Below are 20,949 nucleotides of genomic sequence, written 5' to 3'. Positions count from 1 at the left end.
TGCTCGGGGGGGCGGTCGCCCCCTTCCCGAAATGCGTTATGTTCCCCGACGACTCGGTCGAGTTCAAGTACATTAGTGAGAGAGGAAAAACGGAACGTCAAAAATGGAGTTGTCGGGGTAAGGGGTAGGGTGAGGCGCACACCCCCTCCGTGATCCTTGATCTGTCACTGGCTACCCTGTGTATATAATAGGGATCTTTCTCTTCCCGAGGTCTTGGCTATCTTCTGCTCCCTCCTTTTCTCCCTTTTCTCTCTTTTTTCTTTTTCTTTTCCCTTCCTTCCTCTCCTCCTTTTCTTTTTTCCCCTCCTTTTCCCTTTTTTCTTCTCTTTTTTTTCTCTCCTCTTTTCCTTACCTGGGGGGCGCGCGCCCCCAACGCTCCCCCCCCCTGGATACGCACCTGAATAGTTACAGTTTATCCGAATTTGATAATTTTGCTAGTTCTTATGAGTGTTACGATTATCTAAAATGATTCCTCAATTAGTCTACCTTCCTTTGAGGTTAGGGCCTCAAAAATGTTTTGTAGGTGAGCAAAGATTTCGCCGAGTGCGGTTAGTCTCTGTGAGGCTTTTGAAATTATGCAATAAACGTTAACAATGATTATTTCGTTACGGCGTTGGTGACAACCAACACCTGGGTGGAATCCTCTCCATACTGCAGTACTTTTTCCAATTTCCAAATTCCAAGCATTGTTCTTTCTGCAGTTGGGGCGCAGAATATAGGATATTACCCGATTGCCTGTAGCAATTCAGTTGTATAGGATGATCTACTGTATCCTTTGTTAGGGTTGAGGATTAGAGTTGTAGGGTCAGCAAATGTGAGCATTTTTCGTATAATTTAGCCCTCTTTCTTCCTGGAATTAATGCTCCTATAAGCTCCCGGTATCACAACGACTACTATACTGAAGAGCATGGGCTCCTGGGCATGGGCGCTGTTAAAAGGAGCACCGGCTATCGGTTAGTGTGCAGCGTTCTACTGCGAACTCAAATCAATGGAAAGTACCAAACACCGAGCGTCGATGGTCTTTGGCACTGGTAAATTCGTTGGCTGCATCAACTAGATTCAATCGATCCGCATAATCTTTGTGTACATGTAAGATCATAAGGTGGTTGAGTCGCTGCTGGGTCATTGTAGACCTTAAGTAACTCTTTACACTCATAGCACTAAATGAGCGTTCACTTACTGCATTTGTCGCAGGCATCACTAAAATTAGTTTGACAAGCGTGCACACTTGTGAGAGGAGCTCACGATTACCGAAACTCAACCCTCGCATGTGGTCAACAACCTCTGGCAAAGTCCACTCTGATTGTTTGGCCGTAGCTTCCATGGTTTCCCCAAGCAGGGGCGTAGCGAGCGGGGGGGGGGGGGGGTGTGGGGGGTGTCACACCCCCCCCCCCAATAATTTGGTCGCTGTCGGCAAATTTTGGGTCTGTCGGCAAAAGGAGAAAAGGTGAAGAGAGCGGAAGGGGAAGAAAGAAGGAAAGCTGAATAGAAAAAGGAGAACGGGAGCTTCTTCCGTGCCAAATTTGACTTAAAATATGCACCAGATTGCATCTAAGGACGTTTCAAAACTAAAAATTTTCCAAAGGGGAGGGGGACACCCCCTCCCCTTAGACCCCTCCCCCATTTCAGTCACCACTTCCAGATCCGTCGGCAAATCAAATTTGACTTAAAATATACATCAGATTGCATCTAAGGACGTTTCAAAACTAAAAATTTTTCAAAGGGGAGGGGGACACCCCCTCCCCTTAGACCCCTCCCCCATTTCAGTCACCACTTCCAGATCCGTCGGCAAATCAAATTTGACTTAAAATATACATCAGATTGCATCTAAGGACGTTTCAAAACTAAAAATTTTTCAAAGGGGAGGGGGACACCCCCTCCCCTTACACCCCTCCCCCATTTCAGTCACCACTTCCAGATCCGTCGGCAAATCAAATTCTCCACACCCCCCAACAAAAACCCCTTCGCTACGCCCCTGTCCCCAAGGGTTTCTAGTTGGACTCTGAGCTCGCCCTTACGGAGATCATCTCCGTAAAAGTCACATACGAATTTTAACAGTTCTTCGTCAACATGTTGTTGGTTACACGTTTTGAGAAGCAGCTGCTGTAGTTTTGAGTAGATTTTGTAACCCTCCTGATCAAATCTATCGCGGATGCAGTTGACAATGGTGTCAACTGCCTCCAGGTATATTCGCCTGAAGTAGTCCTCCACTGATTCTGGAGGCATGATATCCGCGGCCGAACCAGAAACTAATCTGGCTGGCACTTTCCTTTGCGTTGAGTTGCCGGTGTAGCGCAGCGCGGGGACACGCCCTATACATTGTACGTTGCCCTAATTATCCGGACGGTATTTACTGTTACACTGCTCAACTAAGTAAAACATCTCCGGGTTTGACACCTTTTTAGGGAAATGGGGGGAATTCGGGGGTTTGGGGAAATTCGGTGCGACTCGAATCGTAGGCCCCTATCGCCCCAGTTACAACTTGAGATTCGTTGAATAATTCGTGCCGGCTCATCCGGGGCTCATCGCATCATAGGACACAATGATGGTACAGAGGGTCGGCTTTGGTCATGAAGACTCGTGCATTTTATTGATTCGAACTGTATTTTCTAACTCCCTCACCTATTTTCTTCTCCCCCTCTCTCTTTTTTTTTAGCTGAAAAGTGGTACGGTAAATACCGTACCTACCGTAGCGGGTGCGACGGGCCTGATTAAATGTTTCAATTATAACAACCTATTTCATTCATACAACACTTGTTCTTATAATATGTCAAGGACTTATATGTATCATACTCATGTTAGATGTTCTGGTGTAGCCCTCTGGAGTTCTCTAAGTGAAAACATTAGAAATAGCAAATAAATTTCATCTTTTATAAGACATCTTGAACATGATCTACTCAACGAATAATTTTCGTACAGTTCTGCCTTATAATGAGCATTGTAATATATTGTTTTCTTTTCCAGTTCTGTTAAACCCCTATGTGATATGTTTTCTATGTGTTCTAATGTTGTTGTTTTCTTTCCCCCTCTATACAAAATTTAATTTTCTCGTTTTACTTTGTAAGGGACCAGACTCGAAAAGTTATCTTACTTCTGGTCCCGCTGCATGCCTCATGGCTATAACTATGTATTAAGAAATGTACTTCATTGTTATTGGCAGCAATAAACGAAACGAAGTTACGTTGTGGAAGGTTGCGTTGCTAAGCATATATAGGATCGTATCCGTTGTCATGTACTGTCGTATGGCATGTAGGCCTATGTTTTATTGCCTTGTAGTGCGCGTGCGCGTGCGCCCTACAATTTCGGCATTACTTGTCAAGTGAACGATACCTACATGACTGGACGTTGGAACTTAAAGTTTCATATAATCTCTGTACATTTGCAGTTTCAGACGCTAGCTGCGTAGCAACTTATTCTGAGCATGGCCACGGCGCTCATAAGCGCCCCCACTTTATATAGGTACCTAATTGACTATACTAGCTGGAGTATTGTCCGCCCAAAAAATAACACCATGAACAACCGCAAAGTTCTTCCTAATATTGCAAGCACTCCACGCGCACTACAAATTACTACGTATTTGCATACAAATGCAGTTCTATAGTCGTAATGTGAAATTACATCATATCCCCGAGTCCTGAAGTGTTCGTGAGCTATTTCTTATCTGTACTTCAACTCTACAACATATGTTGTATTCGACATGTCTGGAGGGGGGGGGGGGGGGATATTACAAAATAGTTGAAGCAAGTTAGTCCGATATGAATTAAGGCCTAATATTGGCGGTTTCATGTCCATTGTGATGTCGTTTATCGATCTTTCGAAGGCCGTTTGTGACATTGATTATCTACGCTTTTGTTTTGCAGCTTTAGCATATTTTAACATATAATTTGCCGTTTTTTGTTGTTCTCATTACAGTGAACCAAGTTATACTCTGAATAAAAGAGATTATTTACCAAACATGTGTAGCAGAGTTTGTGATTATGTTTGTGGGGTCCTTTAACCTATGACCGCAAACTATAATGATCCTTAAGATTTTTGACCTAGAAGAAGTAGAAGTTTAACATAGCCATAGTACTCCTAACCTATAACCTGCCAGTTTTCGCTGTGGAATCTTCCTGATTCATTCAGGAACTTCTAGATAGGCCTTAAAAATCACCTTCAGTCCTCCCGCGTTTTTAGACTAGGCCTATCTGTAGTTTTAGTTTAGAGTAATTCCTCTTTCTGAATTACTGCGAGAAAACAATCATATCCGAAATTGCGACAACTGTCGGCAAATACCATTTGGCTCGAATTATTTGGGGACTTTCCCGCCTTTCTTTCTTATTAATACGATGTTGCAATTAAGGTAGGGACTAACAAGGAAGAATATGTAGATATGCGACGATATAGTTTTCTAACACAACACGCACACACACACACACATACACAAAGCGGTAAATAGGAAACTTTTTTTTTTACGTCAATTATACGACTGTCACTACCGGACAATATTTAGTACTTTATGTCATTATGTGTTTGAGTATATCATTGTCGACAGGTAAATTGCCAATGACATACGGTGGTTGATTGCTTTGGCGTACTGCTTTTCAAATCCCCCCCCCCCCCCCCGCTCTTTCTGCTTGTTTACTTGTATATTTATGAGCAAATTCAAAGTACAGATGGTATGCAAAAAATAAGGAAGGTTGAAGGTCACATAAAGCATTTAGAATTCTTTGGTTGAATGTGTAATTATTAGTCAGAGAGAGAGGGTGAGAGGTGGGCGGAGCGAGGGTGAAAGGTGGGTGGAGATAGGTGGCGGTGAGACCGAGAGAGACACAGAGAGATGGGTGGAGATAGAGGTGGGTGGAGGTGGTGAGAATGAGGTGGAGAGAGGTGGTGAGAATGAGGTGGAGAGCGAGTAGTCGGAAAGTTTGCGGGTTCCACATGCTATACTATATTTACTTCCCTTCCAGCTTAAGATTTAAACGGTCATCACATGGATAGGTACAAGTATCATGATAGTAGATAAAAGCTTTCAGTTATCACGGTGTCGTACATGGGTTTAGGATATATACCGGTTGAATATGTATTTGATTTATGCTATAGAGGGCCGTACGGTAAGTGACGAAGTTAGTGTGTGTAAGTCAATGGAGCAATTTATTGTGGATATGACACTTATCATAGTACGGCCGGTATACATTAATTCTTGGCAATCAATGTTAAACTTGTAGAACGCCATTTCCCATGACAAGGAAGTTAAAATTTAGACCTTATGCATAGTGGATTGCAAGATGGTGTAGTACACACCGGTGCCATGTACTTAAACACTGCTACTCCGTCTTTCATTGATTGTTGCATAAAAATTACACGATTTGTATATATGCAATTATAGGCTCGCAGTTCAATACTCATATGCGATATCATAACTTTGTTACCACCAAAATGAAAACGAGGCGCTTTTCATCGATAGTTTCCACAGAAATTCTTCTACACCTCTTTTACACGATTCATGGTCAAAGATAAAAAACGATGACTTTAGAAAAAATCAACCAAGCATATCGTTGAGTCAGTGAGTCACTGTTATATGGAAAACTATACACTGTACACGAAACGGCCTATACTATTAGCTGACACCGTACGTGCTTGTACACGAGTCTAACGGCCAGACCGTACTCAGTTTTAAATGAAATCGGCAATGGTTTTGTGAAAGGAATTGATCATACTACCAACTTGTTATTGAAGGGGGAAGCAAAACAACAAACTTGAATATCACTAGGAGAAACTATTGCTATGTGAGTATCTAGTTTTATATCATCTATTCATTTCCAAATAAATTTACAAAAATTGATCAATATCCTGTATAGAAAAAGTTTTTTAAGTTCACTTGGGAATCGACTACAGCAGGTTTAGGTGACTAACTAAACATGGCAATGCCAAGTCAGATACAGGGTCAATGCTACGTCATGCATCCAATGCTGAAGGTGGGTTCCTGTTTTGGTAACCTGGTTTTTTACCCCCCTCTTCTTCGGAAAAAAAAGTTATTTTGAATCCAATATAGCTAATGGTTAGTGTTTAATGAACGATGATTTTCTTTCACTGCGGAGGTAGCCTATATACTGTAGTTCTTATGGCGGCTAGTCTAACCAATTGTATATAAGACTTAACGGGAAATAGAGGTAGGCATGTTGGTTATTCAATGTATAGTATTCTGTTCCCCTTCTATATAGGGGAACCGTGATACATATTTGACATTGATCACGCAGTCGCATAGTCTAGATGAAAGTGGACTGCAGTGCAGGGGTTGGGAGCGGATTATAGTCGGTTTGTTGTTGTCAAGGTCTTTCGTTGTCCAGGTTCTTTCCTGCAGGGTGAGTTTTCTTTAAAAAAACAAAAATATCTATCGTTAAGGTCACCCACCAAACGTGGTTACCTGAAAATTGTTAAAACGTTGCCAAGAGTATTTATACTTCCTGTATAGTTTACTGGGTTTTTTTTTCAAAACAATTTTCAAAGACGTTGAGAAATCTGTCAATGAAATGTATAAATACTTTGATGGTAGCAGTAATCTGCTAACTTCAATAAACATGATTCAACTTTGTAGCTTATTGTGAAAAAAACAAAATACTATCTATCTACTGTTTAAGTATGTGAAGATCTTTAATGAAGAAACAATTACATGGTCATAATTTGAAGAAAAATATGGGAAACCGACATATCTTCTGATAGTGTCAGAAATGAACTTTTTTTAAGCGTTATACAAAACAGCAGCACTATAAATATGACATGTCAAATGTCAACAGTTTTTCTTTTTTCCCCCTCCATAATAATGAACGTCGGAAAACTGGTAAAATAATGGGGTTTTCGGGTGATTTCATCACCTACAATTTATTGCCAGATATAGAAGAATGTTCGATTATTATATAATAACATTTTTCTTTGGTGGAAACAAAACATGTTTACGCGGTTTCCAGTAAAGACTCTCAAGCCTGAGCAGTACTTGCATTTCTAGCATATTTCATATGCTAGAAAGTCGAATAATGGTCACTCGTAAGAAAACTTGCAACATGCATTTTACAGCTTTTCTCCAATTACTTGTTTTGTCTCCTCGAGAAAATTAACATCAATGTTTAGAAAGTTAAATGTTTTCTTTTAATTATTATATATTTGTTCAATGTAACGAATAATTACCTGAAAGTGTGTATAATAGGTAATATATACTATATGTATTAGTACTATACGGTATACACTTTTATGTATGTATGTCGTACTTAAGTTACATATTAGTCTTTAAGGGTTTGAATGCTATTTATTGGTTTTAACATCACTTGGGGTTGGTGTTCAGCTATGTATGTACTGTATATACTATGCTCATCCACTAAGTATATAGGTGATTAATCGGTATGGAACTTATCGCAAGACTTATAATGCTGTATATACATGTATATACTCATTAATATTCATATAAGAATGGCCGTTATCATGCAAGACATGAAGCCAAGAGGTCCGGACATTATTTTAATATGCCATTCAGCAAATGCAAATAGTTCGAACAGTTTAGCTTATATATGTACTGTTATTAGGATATGAATATAGGTCCTGCAGTGTTAATTAGTCGTGACCAAATGAATTAAAGGTGTATCATGTCCCTATGATGCCTTTGTTTTTTTGCAGCAGACAATAGGACATTGTGCAATCGAAACGAATTAACAATCCTGAAAACGTTTACATCGATAAAATAAGATTTGTTGATTATTGGAATCTGCTATTATGTTCAATTCTCAAAATCTTCTTCTTCCTCTTTCTGTTCCTTTGTTTTATTTTTCATTCTAAAGACCCATATTCTACATTCGTGACTTACACGTCACCAATTGTTTAATACCTTTTGTGCTGTTTAACGTGTTTACCACGATTTAGAACAATAACTGACAAACGTCACCAAAACGCATTTAAGTAACTGCAATGTATACGCTGATAGGGTGAATCGATATTTCCATGTTCACAATGGTTTTTTGGTTTCATATACTGTAAACACACTGTACATAATATGTATTATAATATGTATATGTATTATAATATGTATTATAATATGTATTATATGTATGTATTATATGTATTATATATTATATATAAGGTTGCATGTCTGTTTGGGTTCCTGTTTCATATGGATTGTTTGTTTTATTGCCATCTGAAAGGAAGACATGGTTAAATCTTCATGCCTGATGATTTTTTATGATTAAATTCACTGATCTGTGAAATCAGTAAGCCAATGGTTCAATCACCCCATGTTGGAGACTAAATCATCCCATGCGTAGAGTTGGAACGATAGTAACAGATCTTATACTAGTTGCAACTCAACGTTTCATCAAGTTCATTGCATGATATGAAACGATATAACACACATATACCATGCTTAAAACAAGCCTGGATTTGGCTTCCCCTACCAGAGCCGATGTGAAAGGGGGGGGGGGGTAAGAGTTGGGGGGATAGGGGGCAGGGTCATGCTCCTGTGGAGCTGAGTTCACTAAGTGTTAGAAATTTAAGGATAAATTTATCATCATCATCATCATCATCATCATCGTCGTCGTCATCGTTATTGACGTCGTCGTCGTCATCGTCATCGTCATCGTCATCGTCATCGTCATCGTCATCGTCATCGTCATCGTCATCGTCATCGTCATCGTCATCGTCATCGTCATCGTCATCGTCATCATCATCATCATCATCATCATCATCATCATCATCATCATCATCATCATCATCATCATCATCATCATCATCATCATCATCATCATCATCATCATCATCAACATCATGTAAACCCGTGCCCTGCGTGATTGATGATGGCAGGGTAATTCAGAGGTTGAATGTGAAGAAACCTAAAACATTGTTTTTAGCCATTTTCTGCCTGTCAGTATGTAGGAATAAGGCTTTAAACCACACGATATGTAGATAATGATGAGACGAATTTTTAAAATAGGACAAGTTTAGGGTCAGGGTCAAAGTTCAAGTGAGTGAGGTCACATGTCATATTGGCCTAAATTGTGCGAAAAAGTGTGTTGCAAACTACTCCTACACTGTAAATCCGACCATGTTCAAAATTGGTGGATAGGTGCCTGATCATGTAACCTCGTGCCTGCGAAATTGATGAGGTCAAAGGTCAAGAAACCCCAAAACTCTTGTTTAACAATTAGCTGCTTGTCAGTGTGTTGGAAAAAGTCATTAAACCACACGATATGTAGAGAATGATGAGACGAATTTTAGAATAGGACAAGTTTAAGGTCAAAGTTCAAGTGAGGTTACATGTCAAATTGGCCTTAATTGTGCGAAAGAGTGTGTCGCAAACTCCTCCTACACTGTAAATCCGACCAAGTTCAAAATTGGTGGATAGGTGCTTTACCATGTAACCTCGTGCCTGTGTAATTGATGAGGTCAAAGGTCAAGAAACCCCAAACTCTTGTTTAACAATTAGCTGCTTGTATGTATTTTGGAGAAAGTCATTAAACCACAAGATATGTAGAGAATAATGGGACAAATCATATGGTTGCTAAGAGACGAGGTCAATTGAGGTCAGAGGTCACACAATTGTGCGGAGCAGATGATATCTGCATTATCTATAGATTGCCCTCTTGTTATTATTGTTATTGTTTCTATGAATTCTTGGTATTTAACTAGTTCAATATTATTATGATTATTATTACTATAATTATATATATATTTGTTTTGTCTCGTTGGATCATTTAAGCGATAACGTTTCTTTTCTTGAGTTATGAATAATTAGTCACGATACTTTCACTATACAAGGAAGTAAAGTGTGTTGTCAAGGAACTATCAAGAGACTGCTACAGCTTTCCCACTCAAACAGGAACAATCTTGGTTCGCCAAATGTTTTGTATATTTACACACAAGTCACACACAATAAATATAGGTTTTCATCCGCACTATCCAAACGATTTAACTAAGAAAATAAGAAAAGAAAGTAGACTAAGAAAATGGACAACAACAAATCAGCAAACTGGCGAAATGTTCCCAGTAGGCATATTACCACACTGCCTTATCATACTGTAGGCATAATGAAACATAAAAGAGGTAGCCAATGGAGCCTAAAATGGGAAAAAGGAAGTCCCCTTCGATGAATTGAAAATTCAAAAGCATGTATACACTTGTAACGTAATAAGAGTCTTTTGACCCTGCGCAATAGAAAGAAAGAACAAAGAATCTCCATGTCCGGAAGGGTGTTGACTCATCATATAATGCCGGGCTTCCCCCACCGCCCCCGCCCACCCCAACTTCACATTCCTGTCTACTAGGACATTTTTACTGTCTGACGTTATGGAAATGCTTTGCTACAAGTGGGTACAAAGTAAACGACATGGAGTCAATTTTTGATGGTACAAGCGTTGGAAAAGAAATTGGCTTTACTTCAAAATGATATAACCTTGTAGGCTTGTGAAGCCACAGCTTGCCATAAGTTATGAATGCCACACAATATACAAAACTGTCACCCCTCCCCCCCCCCCAAAAAAAAAAACGAGACAATTTTTCTTCCAAATTTTAACAACTTTGTGGACATTTCAGCTATTTTTTTTTGGTCAGTATATATACCAAGGGTTTTGGATAGGTGACCCGTGGAAGATTCCACTCAGACCTCGCAAGAAAAAAAATAATGGGCCCAAAATCTTGCACTAATTAGATATGTGGATATGTTTTGTATTGAACTCCGTGCGCCGCCTATGTTTGTACTTTCCTGAATCTATATATATACACTGAGATTATATATTCTTTCTGGCCCTCGAAGGGGATTTTTTAAGACTTTTTTTAGTTTCAAAACCACTAGTTTAGACCTTTTAATAGATTACATAAGGTACAAGGTTAATTCGATATCTCGGAATAGGGCGTCAAAAACTTTAGCGTGTCGGTCCGGAATTTATTTCTAAACCACTTTTATGTTTTACGAAAAGACATCGCAGCTGGCTCATCAAGTAAAGTGGCTGGACTTCGTCGTCTAACAGACAATACTTTAGGTCAGTTTCTTAGCTGTAATACAAAACATAAGCCTTTATATGGCCTCAAATGTTATGTTTATAATCCATTACAAGTTTTCAATGACAAATTATTTAGAATGCAATTGAAGTTCTTAATATACATAACGGCAAAAGGACATGGTTTTAGTTATGTTATTATTAATATTTTAAAAAACAATGGATTAACATTATACATTTAATGCCTGTACGTGAACCTATATATATATATATATATATATATATATATATATATATATATATATATATATATATATATATAAATATATATATATATATATATATATATATATATAGATATATATATATATCTATATATATATATATATATCTATATATATATATATATATATCTATATATATATATATATATATATATATATATATATAGATATAGATATATATGGACTCTATGATTATAAAAAGGGGCGGAGCGGCAGGAAAAAAATGTAGACGTCAAAGAATGCATTCCGAGACATATTATTTAGTATATATAGCTATATTAACACATGGTTGGGCTAATAAGAATATTGTGTGAGTTCAACACCGATAGGGGGTTGAGAAAGGGGAGTGTTATTTCTTCACCGGTAGAATCTAAAATAAATCCACCGATTGAACCATTTCCCACCAACTGGCGATGGGGAGGGGTGGGGAGGGGTGGAGAGGGAATTTTCCATCCCTCCTCATTTCGCACGCCACTGAGTGCAGAAACTTTATCAACACAATTTCTTTTCCCTGGGCAAATGACATCACCAAGATTAAAATTATACCTGTAAGTAAAGTCATCCTTTATCCATGCATGTACTTTAAAGGTATGCTGTATTGGCCCCAAATATGCTAGATATTTTCAAATATGGTCACCTTTGGTCAAAATTCTAAGACTGTTTTGACTACAACCGTCTATGAAATTTTCCTCACTGGGACATTCAGTCATCTTGTGTGTTACTTAAAAAATGTCTGAGAACAATTTGGAGAGAAAAAACACCTCCAGGAAAGTACTTTATGAAAGCTTCTAGCAGTTATAGCGTGCTATAATTTGGGGCCTATATACTGACTACCTTTAAAGTCATCCTTTAGTCATGCACTTTATTTGGGTTTCCTTAGAATATCTGCCTTCATTCTGTAGCCTACTGTATAGCCTATACTGCACTGGATGGAATATTTACCTGTTAAACCCATATACACTGAAAAAAGCTATCATCCGAGATCACCAATTGAACCGTTAATAACTTCCTGGGTATGCTTACACAATGGCGTAACATGACTTGAGTGGAAAACTTCACTTAACAATCATTTGTGTGTAAAGATATATTATATAAGGGTATGCAAATTTGCACAGACAACCTAACTGTATATACTCCACATCTGAGAGTAGTAGTTGCGCGACTGACACATTCTAAGTATACGTTTATATCTCCTACACAAGCTGGTAGAGTTTGTTGAATAAGTAGGTATGTATCGCATGACGTTCTAATTTATTCGTAACGATTAATTATAAGCGGATTTTAGCAATTCGTATCAATTAAGTTCTGATATTGTACTTTGTAAAGTCGGTACTAATGATTTTATGACCTCGTTGAGATTAACCACCAAGTTACGGTTTTATATAGCGGCTATCAGCTGGCGTATATTTCAAACAGGTGAAGAAACATTGATGGTTAAGAACAAAACTTCATCCGTTTCAAGTCATTAATCATTAGCCCATTGATGTTAAAACTTTGTTATACTACTGAAACTTTGAACAATCGCCGTTGATGTGAATAAACTAAGAAATTTAGAGAAGAAAAATTTGTAAACAACAACTTCCTTTAAGCCTTACTACTTTGGATTTTCTTTAAAGAAAAAGGAACTACTTTGGATATACTTTAAAGAAAAAGGTCTTGGCTCTCGGAGATTAAACCAATGTGTTCTAGCTCCTTTGATCAAATAAACGGAGTTGTTTTTCGATAAAATTGGGAAGAATCGAGAATCAGAAAAGAAACTTTTAAAGAACATAATAGGCCGGTCAGTCCGCCTCTAATTCACGTTCGTGTTCTTATACAGAAAAACATTGACAACCATCATCGTTCACTTGTGTGACTAACGGCTGTGTATGTTTAACCAAATCCCCCAAACTGCTTAGAAAAAAGAAATGACCTTTTTTGAATTTTTTACGTTGTTTATCATACGTCTCATTCTTGCAAGAGAAATAAGTCTTCTTTAGCAAAAATACCGGTATGAGTGCTAAAGGAATTGATGTTTTGAATATTACGTAAAACTGTTTTTTAATAACAATACCGTCATCCTCGTGTATGAATATGAAACTTAATGTTTTATTCCATACCTCCTATGTTGGCGATATGGTATCAAAGAATGATAAAAAAAATATGAGCCTACTGAAATACAATGGCAACCACTGATATGCCCCAGACGGGAGACCGATATATTTTTTGGCTTTACTAGGGGGAGAAGTTGCTAAAATAAATCTTTATTGAACACACACTAATAAAAAAAAACACCAAAAAAGAACGGGTTTTCAGCGGTTTACAAGCCAAATCCTACCATGCACTATCTTGCACTAAACGGGTATATATGTCCTTATGGCATTAAAGGCATGAGCACTTCCCAGATTGCTGATTTAAGTACAATAGGTATAGTGAGATTTTGCTTCTCTTTGGACTTTTCTTCCAAAAACAAAGAAGGGAAAACAAATATATTCATATTGTATCTTCATGTTTTATATATATATATATATATATATATATATATATATATATATATATATATATATATATATATATATATATATATATATATATATACATACATATATATATATATATATATATATATATATACATATATATATATATATACATACATATATATATATATATATATATATATATATATATATATATAAACATATATTTCGTTTACAACTTAAAAGGATATGAAGATAAAATATGAATATATTTGTTTGCCCTTCCTACTCCCAGCCTCCGATGACCCGGAGCTGTAGACCCTACTGACCCACCCATACCGCCCTCGACGGTCAGTACTTGTTTAACTTTATTTTATCTGTGATAATCGTAAACCAGATTAAAGATTTTATTATTTATATTTCAGATGCAGGGTGTGCAGAAGTTGCTCCATCAAAGTAGCAATCTGCTCACTCATCGATGACAAATCCGGAGTTTGCATTCAACATTCATTTTTCCTGATCTGTAAGGACAAGTAACAAGAAGGAACGTTTAGAATACTGCTGCTACTACTACTACTACTACTACTACTACTACTACTACTACTACTACTACTACTACTACTACTACTACTACTACTACTACTACTACTACTACTACTACTACTACTAGTAATAACATAGGACCAACAAGCTTCAGTAATATACCAAGAAGGAACAATATGGCTAAATTTCACATAGCTACGGAACAGTTTATTGCAGAATCTGAGATAGAGCTTAGTCTGCAAGTCGGTGATAGAGTAACCATTTCAGATTATGACGATAGCAGTCTCTGGGCCTACGGTACCGTCAACAACAGGGCCGGTTGGTTTCCTTCAAACAATGTCACAGAGGAAACCAATAACCACGTTGTACAGTCAAGAAAACCCGCGCCACCGGTAGCACCGAAAGTAGCATACAACCCTCCTCGGTCCGATGGGAATGCATTTACTCAAAATAGGCAAAATCTAGAAAGAATGTTTGGTGGTGCTTCGGTGGGGCAGGAACCGCAGCCACAGCGAACGACAAACTCACATATCAACGGTCAAAGGCCTGTATCAGAAATAAGCTCATATGCGCCGCCTTCCAGTCGGCCATTTTCTGCCGTAGAAACTACCCGCCCATTCCATGGCGCCGGGCAATTTGGAAACAATTATCAATATACTCAGCCAGCATCTCCATATTCGAATCCGGCGAACCAATTTAACTCTCCATCTAGCCCCCCGCATAACAAAGGAACAGGGTATTCGCGGAACGACACGGGTGTGAGCCCTTACCCATCCACAACATCACCGCAACCGGGTGGATATCGTCCTAACGGTAAACCGATTCCAAGCTTGCCAACCAAGCCACCACCGCAGTTCACTTTCCCACCTCAACAATCGTTTGGAAATGCACCGTCTCCACCCCGCAAATCTGAGCCCGTTCGTAATTACACCTTCCAGTTTTGCGTCGAGGCTCTCTATCCATACACCAAACAGGAAAATGAGCAACTGTCGTTTGTAGCCAAGGAAAAACTCGACATTATGGTCCGTCCTGCTCCAACTGATGACTGGTGGCATGCTAGAAATAAGGCCGGAGAGATGGGAGTCGTTCCTAAGAACTATGTCAAGGAGAAACCACAGTCGACGCCGGTACTAGCGGAACGGTTGTGGTACCAATATGGCATATCGAGAGTCCATACAGAAGATCAAATGCGATCCAAGCCCCAAGAATGTTACGTACTCAGAGATTCGGAAGCCTTTGTAAGTATAATTCAATGACACAATGGTCATTATCAAAACGTCACTTATCCAATCAGTTAAGAAGTTTGACCTCTTTTCATATCAGCGTTATACGCAATTCGAAGGCTGATTGCAACTTTCTTTATTGCTATTGTGGAAAATGTGCAAACACATGCGAATGAGGTGTGGGGGTGGGGGTGGTGGTGCTAGTGTGGAAGGATAAATAGGAAGAAATAATGTAAGAGGAACAATATATGCTACAGCGTTGACGATGACGATGATGATATTAAGACTAAAATTTCTGGTTAAAAATGAATCCTTTTCGTTGAGTGATACACTAGATAGGTTACAGGTAAATACATATTGTCATGCACCGGCGGCTACTTTGAAGTTATCAAGACATTCTTTCATGATTCAGCAAGGAATGCACCAAGATATTTTATTTCCATTTTCCATTCACAGCCTGGAAGTTTTACTCTCTCGGTCAAAGGCCCTGACAAAGTTCGTCACATTAAGATTACTACGGTCACTGATGGTTACGAAATTGGCGATAAAAAGTTTCACTCACTCGACGCTGTGATTGACTTTTATAGAAATAGCCCCATCTATATTGCAGTGAACGGCTCTTATCAACTGTTTTTGGCTCGACCACTGGTGAGATAAATCATGCTGGCTCAATTTGGGACACGGAAATTTAGTAAACTAAATGGTGACGTTTTCTTCTTTCATGGATAAGAAACTGCGGCAAGCAATATCATCTGTTTTACTTTATAACCAAAAATGCACCTTTCTTTATTGCTATTGTGGACATGTGACATTTCATTTTTGTTGCATCTTAGGGAATTTAAAGTGAAGATGTGCCCATGTTTACATGTCATGTATATAATTTGACTTCCGAAAAGCGAATAGAATAATAGTTTGCACAAAAATAATTAAAAAATGACAATATGCCGCAAATAAACAAAATTATATAAGGAAGCTCTTAACAAAGATTATTGCTGCATCGCAAGGGAACAAAAAACAATTAAAGTAATTGTGTTTCTTCTATTTGCGTTGTAGTGTTGGTTTGGTAAATTGTTAGTAATATTCCTTGAAAAGAGATTGATATACTTAGACTATTTTCAATTTTGTAGCATATTTTTGACGGTTAGTTGGGATAGGGTGGCAAGGGTTGGGCATGATTACCTAGACCCCATTTACACGACATTGCTCAATGGTTTTGCCAAGTAGCAACGCTAATTTGCATTGGCATGAATGCTTTTCGATTGTGTACATATGTCTATATAACCCATGAATATAACTACATATGTATGAGCCAGTTCCGCGAAAATACTATCGCTGACTTGGTAAAAGTATCGACAACTATACTCAGACTGCCAGTTGGGACATCGTGATGAATGCTGCGGTATAGGGTTAAACCACATTGTAAGGAGACGTCGATTATAGTAAAAGGTGTGCGACTCTCTCAAAGGCGGAACTTTATTATTGATTGACATTTAAATCTAACTGAACTGAACTGAATCTAACGGAACTGAACTTTAAAACGAGAAAGTTTATATCTGGCATGATGCATTTACAAAAGAAGTAAAGTAAATGGTGGAACTAGTGCGTTTTAACCCTTTATATGTCTTGTAAAAGAGCTAAAAAATATCATTATTTCTTTGCAAGAACGAGATTTGAACCTGTGATCTCCTGTTTTCAAGACCAGTGCGCTACCAACTAAGCATATCCAACGCTTAAACTTGAAGACTAATGTACAATTTTTGACTAGAAGGCAACGTATAGCCTACATTGCAATATGCACCGGTAGCCTTAAATTAATTTCATAATTAAAGTTCAATAAGCGCTTAGCCTATGTACAGTCGTTTCTTTTGTTTCCTATCACACTTTCCTTAAAATTTATCGTTAAATCATTGATCGCATGAAGGCATTTTTGTACAGATATTTTGTTTATTTACAAGCTATGATATAGCAAGAGGGCGCTGTTAATAAATTTACAGTACTATTATAAACCTTTTGGTTCTTAAGTTTCAATAGTTTGAGTTTCTTATAATTTGTATTCGTCTGCAAATTGTAAAGGCAAGAAAAATAAATAAATAAATAAATAAATAATTAATATAACTAAATTATCACTGTTAATTATTGATGTTTGTAATCGGTAGAATGTTTTAGTCAATTATAGGCTGACATGGAAGATTTTGTCAAACAAAAAATCTCATACCTCACCCGTACATATTGCTTTAAGTAATCACAAAAGCATTCTATCCAAGTTTTTTTCTCTCTCTATGTTATCTCTTTGTCATGACGAAGAACAATGAATGATCTTGCCCATTAAAAAAAATACTGCATTTTTTTCCAATTTATGATGAACATTTTGCAAACTTGTGTTTTGTTTTAATATGTGACGTATACATCCGTTACCTCTCCAACATTTTTTTTATTAATAAGTAGGCTGTGACTACAGTTAATGATTACATAGATGAAATATATATATTCCTAGCATTCTGGAGATGTTACAGTAATGCATTAGCTTACATTTTTACACATAGCTTTTTCAACGACGTCGATCCTATACTATGCTAAAGGGGTCGTGAGGGGGAGAAACTAATTTCCTTTCAGATGTGAATAGTCTTCAGGGTTGATAACATGCCAACTCATGACCCCCCCTCCCATGGGCCCTCCTTAAAAAAAAGGCTACCCATGCCTAAAGATTTGCCCATATAGATTAGTTTTCGTTAATACAAGGCCATCCGCTCGATCAATTCACCCATCCCCTCTCCTTCCCGGTGGCGATTTTTTTTTACCATATCCCAAACAGGTTTGCATTTACGGAGTTTTCAGCTAATCAGATTGCTCGTGACGTCAGCATCAATAATGACCATCGCTTGGAAGTTGGAAGACATACACTGTATCAGGAGAATGATAAGGTCTATATGGGTCTTAATATGTCATTACATGAATGAGTTCATGACGTCACAGAAACATGAACATATTAATTGTTGTTGTTTATTGACCTGTGACACTTAGTTCAGTCTATTTACGGGCGGGGTTTTCTTCCAAACGCCCTAATTTTACTTTAAATTTAATGATTGGATCACATGTAGACCTCACTTATGATACATATCCGTACGCTACATTCCATTGGGTTCGTGTTTACGTTATCCAAGATTCGTGAGCCGTTCTACTGATTTCGGAATTCGTTTCATGGAACGGCTATACATTAAAATCAACTAAGTTCACGACGCGAGTTCACGAGTCTTGAATGAATATAGGCAAAACATGACAGCAGCAATAGTTTGAATCGGTACAGTACGTGAGTGGATTCAGTGGCGTAGGAAGGTACTTTTGAGTGTTGAGTGTGGGGGGGGGGGGGGGGGGGCTGAAGACTGATGGCCGGCCTGGGGGAGGGTCTAAGGGGAGGGGGAAATTGAAAATTTTTTGCATTTTCAGGTGGCCCCAGATGCAATTTGGTGCAATATAGCACACTTCAACACCCACTCCATTTTGTAAATAATTTTGCATTTTCACCTGGCCTTAAATAAAATTTGGTGCTCCAAATGAGATTTTTTTTCTCATTTGGAAATGAAAAAGGGGTTTTCTGACTTGCGAGGCGGGGGGGGGGCGGAATGATACTCCCGCCCCACCATATTTTGCACTGGGGGGGGGGGCTGGCGCCCCCAGCCCCCCGGTTCCTACGCCCTTGAGTGGATTACGTGAACAGATTAGGATTCTACAATTAGTCTGAATTTACCTGTCTAAACTTTGGAAATGGTACGCGAATAATTAAGGACAAATTTACACAACTTTCCTGCTGAATTAGGCCTATATGTATCTCCATTGGGGTATTGAATAAACTCCGTACATATATAGGACGGGTATATCTTCGTTGCAACGAATGGATGCAGACATTTTGGTATATAACCCCGAAGTGAATGTATCGATTGTGCCGACGTAACTTTTCTGACCTATCATGAGCTATTTTCACATCAATGCAAACCTGTTTTTTGTGGGGGGGGGGGTTGTCCCACCCCCTTGTGTGGTGACGCACATTCGTGTTATTTCCGGCCCAGTCCCCGTTTAGGATCCCTAACAACGCCTTCTGGCATAGGACGAACTCGGATGGTGACGGCCAGGGTGTCAAGGAGGTATACACCGATCCCTTCTTAAAACTCACACAAACGTCCGTATTTATCAGCACAACCTTGCATTTAAGACCCAGTTATAGAAAATAGTTTAGGCCTCCGAATAATGCACCATTTGACGTCTACAATTTTATTTTCTTCCACCAAATATTTTCTTTAGGCTTGGAACTTTCATTCCTCCACAAGTTTGAAGGGGCATAATGTGATGTCTATAGATACAGGAAGGGTTGGTGAACCTGGAGGGGTGAGATGTATTATCTGTCGCCAAGCGTCATAGACAGTAAGGGTTTGTCGACAATGAGCCAACAATGACATTTTTATTCACGAACATTTACTCTGCTAAAAATTCTGCAACTTAAGACAATCGGTGAAGTGTTCCTTTCATTGGCAAAAGTGACAACAAATCTTAAATTAAACTATTTCGCAATCTTCCCACTTCCAGGATATTTGAATAGGAAGTCGAAGCTTCTTGTGGTAGGCAACATATCCTTCAGGAAGTGAACTAACATACAGTAGAAACATGCTTTTGTAAGGTATCAAACCTGACTATTACATGATAATGTTGCACACAAGCTGTGTATTTCGCCAAGACCAAGTTACACAGCGCCCCTATTCTCTGAAGGTGAAAACCCTGAACGTCATCGGACCATAATTGTAGTCAGCTTAAAATTTCTCAATCTTACAACAAACGAGACTAAGATAAATTTTTTTATAAAGTCAATACCGGTAACGCCCCTCCAAGGAAATTGTGATATCCGCTAAACTTTACAGATCTGTAAGTGCATTTTAAGGCACTGTATCCCAACTAAACTTACTGCAAATCTCACCTAGGTCTAAAAATTAATAGTCTTTTATTTTATCTGCGAACAATGTATTCTTTTCAGTATTGTGACCTGACCCAAGATTTATGTTAATTTTACCCTTCCGTGTTGGATGGCCTACCCTGTGCATGAAAGCTTCCCGAGTTGCCAATTTTCGTTGGATAATGTAGCCATGAAAAGTGAGGATTTAAAGTTGATCTTTTCTATATTACCTGATCACCAGGTGATATTTCGTCAAATATCATGTACTAAAATCTTAAAATCATCTCGAAGAGTTCTGTACTGTAGTGTAGTGTTAGTGTTGCAAAGCTGTGTTATGCTTAGGCTTCGATATCCTAACAACGTTTAAGTAACCTAGCCTAGGCTACGTCGTGATTGTTTTATGTTAGAATTATAAGTGTAAGTTAACTTTACTTAGTTGAGGCCTGCTGTACACTATACACTTAAACGTGCGAAGCGCACGTCGAAAGAGTTCATTTTAGACACAGCGTGATAGATAATGTGACATTGAAGTATGAGATATATTTA

At 38.3% G+C, this 20,949-nt stretch overlaps 2 protein-coding genes across 6 annotated transcripts in view; both read left to right on the top strand.

The window, feature by feature from the left end:
- Positions 1–5,253: 5,253 nt before the first annotated feature.
- Positions 5,254–17,562, top strand: LOC139974937 (uncharacterized). 3 transcript variants are annotated; one of them, XM_071982490.1, is made up of 3 exons: positions 5,254–5,768; positions 14,124–15,479; positions 15,921–17,562. In XM_071982490.1, the coding sequence occupies exons 2-3, from the start codon at positions 14,418–14,420 to the stop codon at positions 16,119–16,121; spliced, it is 1,263 nt and encodes a 420-aa protein (XP_071838591.1). In that variant the 5' UTR covers positions 5,254–5,768; positions 14,124–14,417; the 3' UTR covers positions 16,122–17,562. The 3 variants fall into 3 exon arrangements, with proteins under 3 accessions (XP_071838591.1, XP_071838593.1, XP_071838592.1); XM_071982492.1 differs by lacking the exon at positions 5,254–5,768 and adding an exon at positions 5,807–6,344; XM_071982491.1 differs by lacking the exon at positions 5,254–5,768 and adding an exon at positions 12,307–12,466.
- Positions 17,563–20,356: 2,794 nt separating this feature from the next.
- Positions 20,357–20,949, top strand: part of LOC139974700 (cytoplasmic protein NCK2-like) — a 28,683-nt gene continuing 28,090 nt past the window's right edge. The window contains exon 1 of one of the 3 annotated variants that reach the window (XM_071982029.1): positions 20,357–20,375. The gene's annotated coding sequence lies outside the window, so the exon portion shown is untranslated. Of the gene's footprint in view, positions 20,376–20,403; positions 20,601–20,627; positions 20,645–20,949 lie in introns of those variants that run through there. The other 2 variants (XM_071982027.1, XM_071982028.1) reach the window with 2 other exon arrangements.

The sequence above is a fragment of the Apostichopus japonicus genome, chromosome 10, assembly GCF_037975245.1.
Source record: "Apostichopus japonicus isolate 1M-3 chromosome 10, ASM3797524v1, whole genome shotgun sequence".
Taxonomy (NCBI): domain Eukaryota; kingdom Metazoa; phylum Echinodermata; class Holothuroidea; order Aspidochirotida; family Stichopodidae; genus Apostichopus; species Apostichopus japonicus.
Note: the sequence above shows the minus strand (reverse complement) of the source record. Positions and strands in the feature narration are given on the sequence as shown.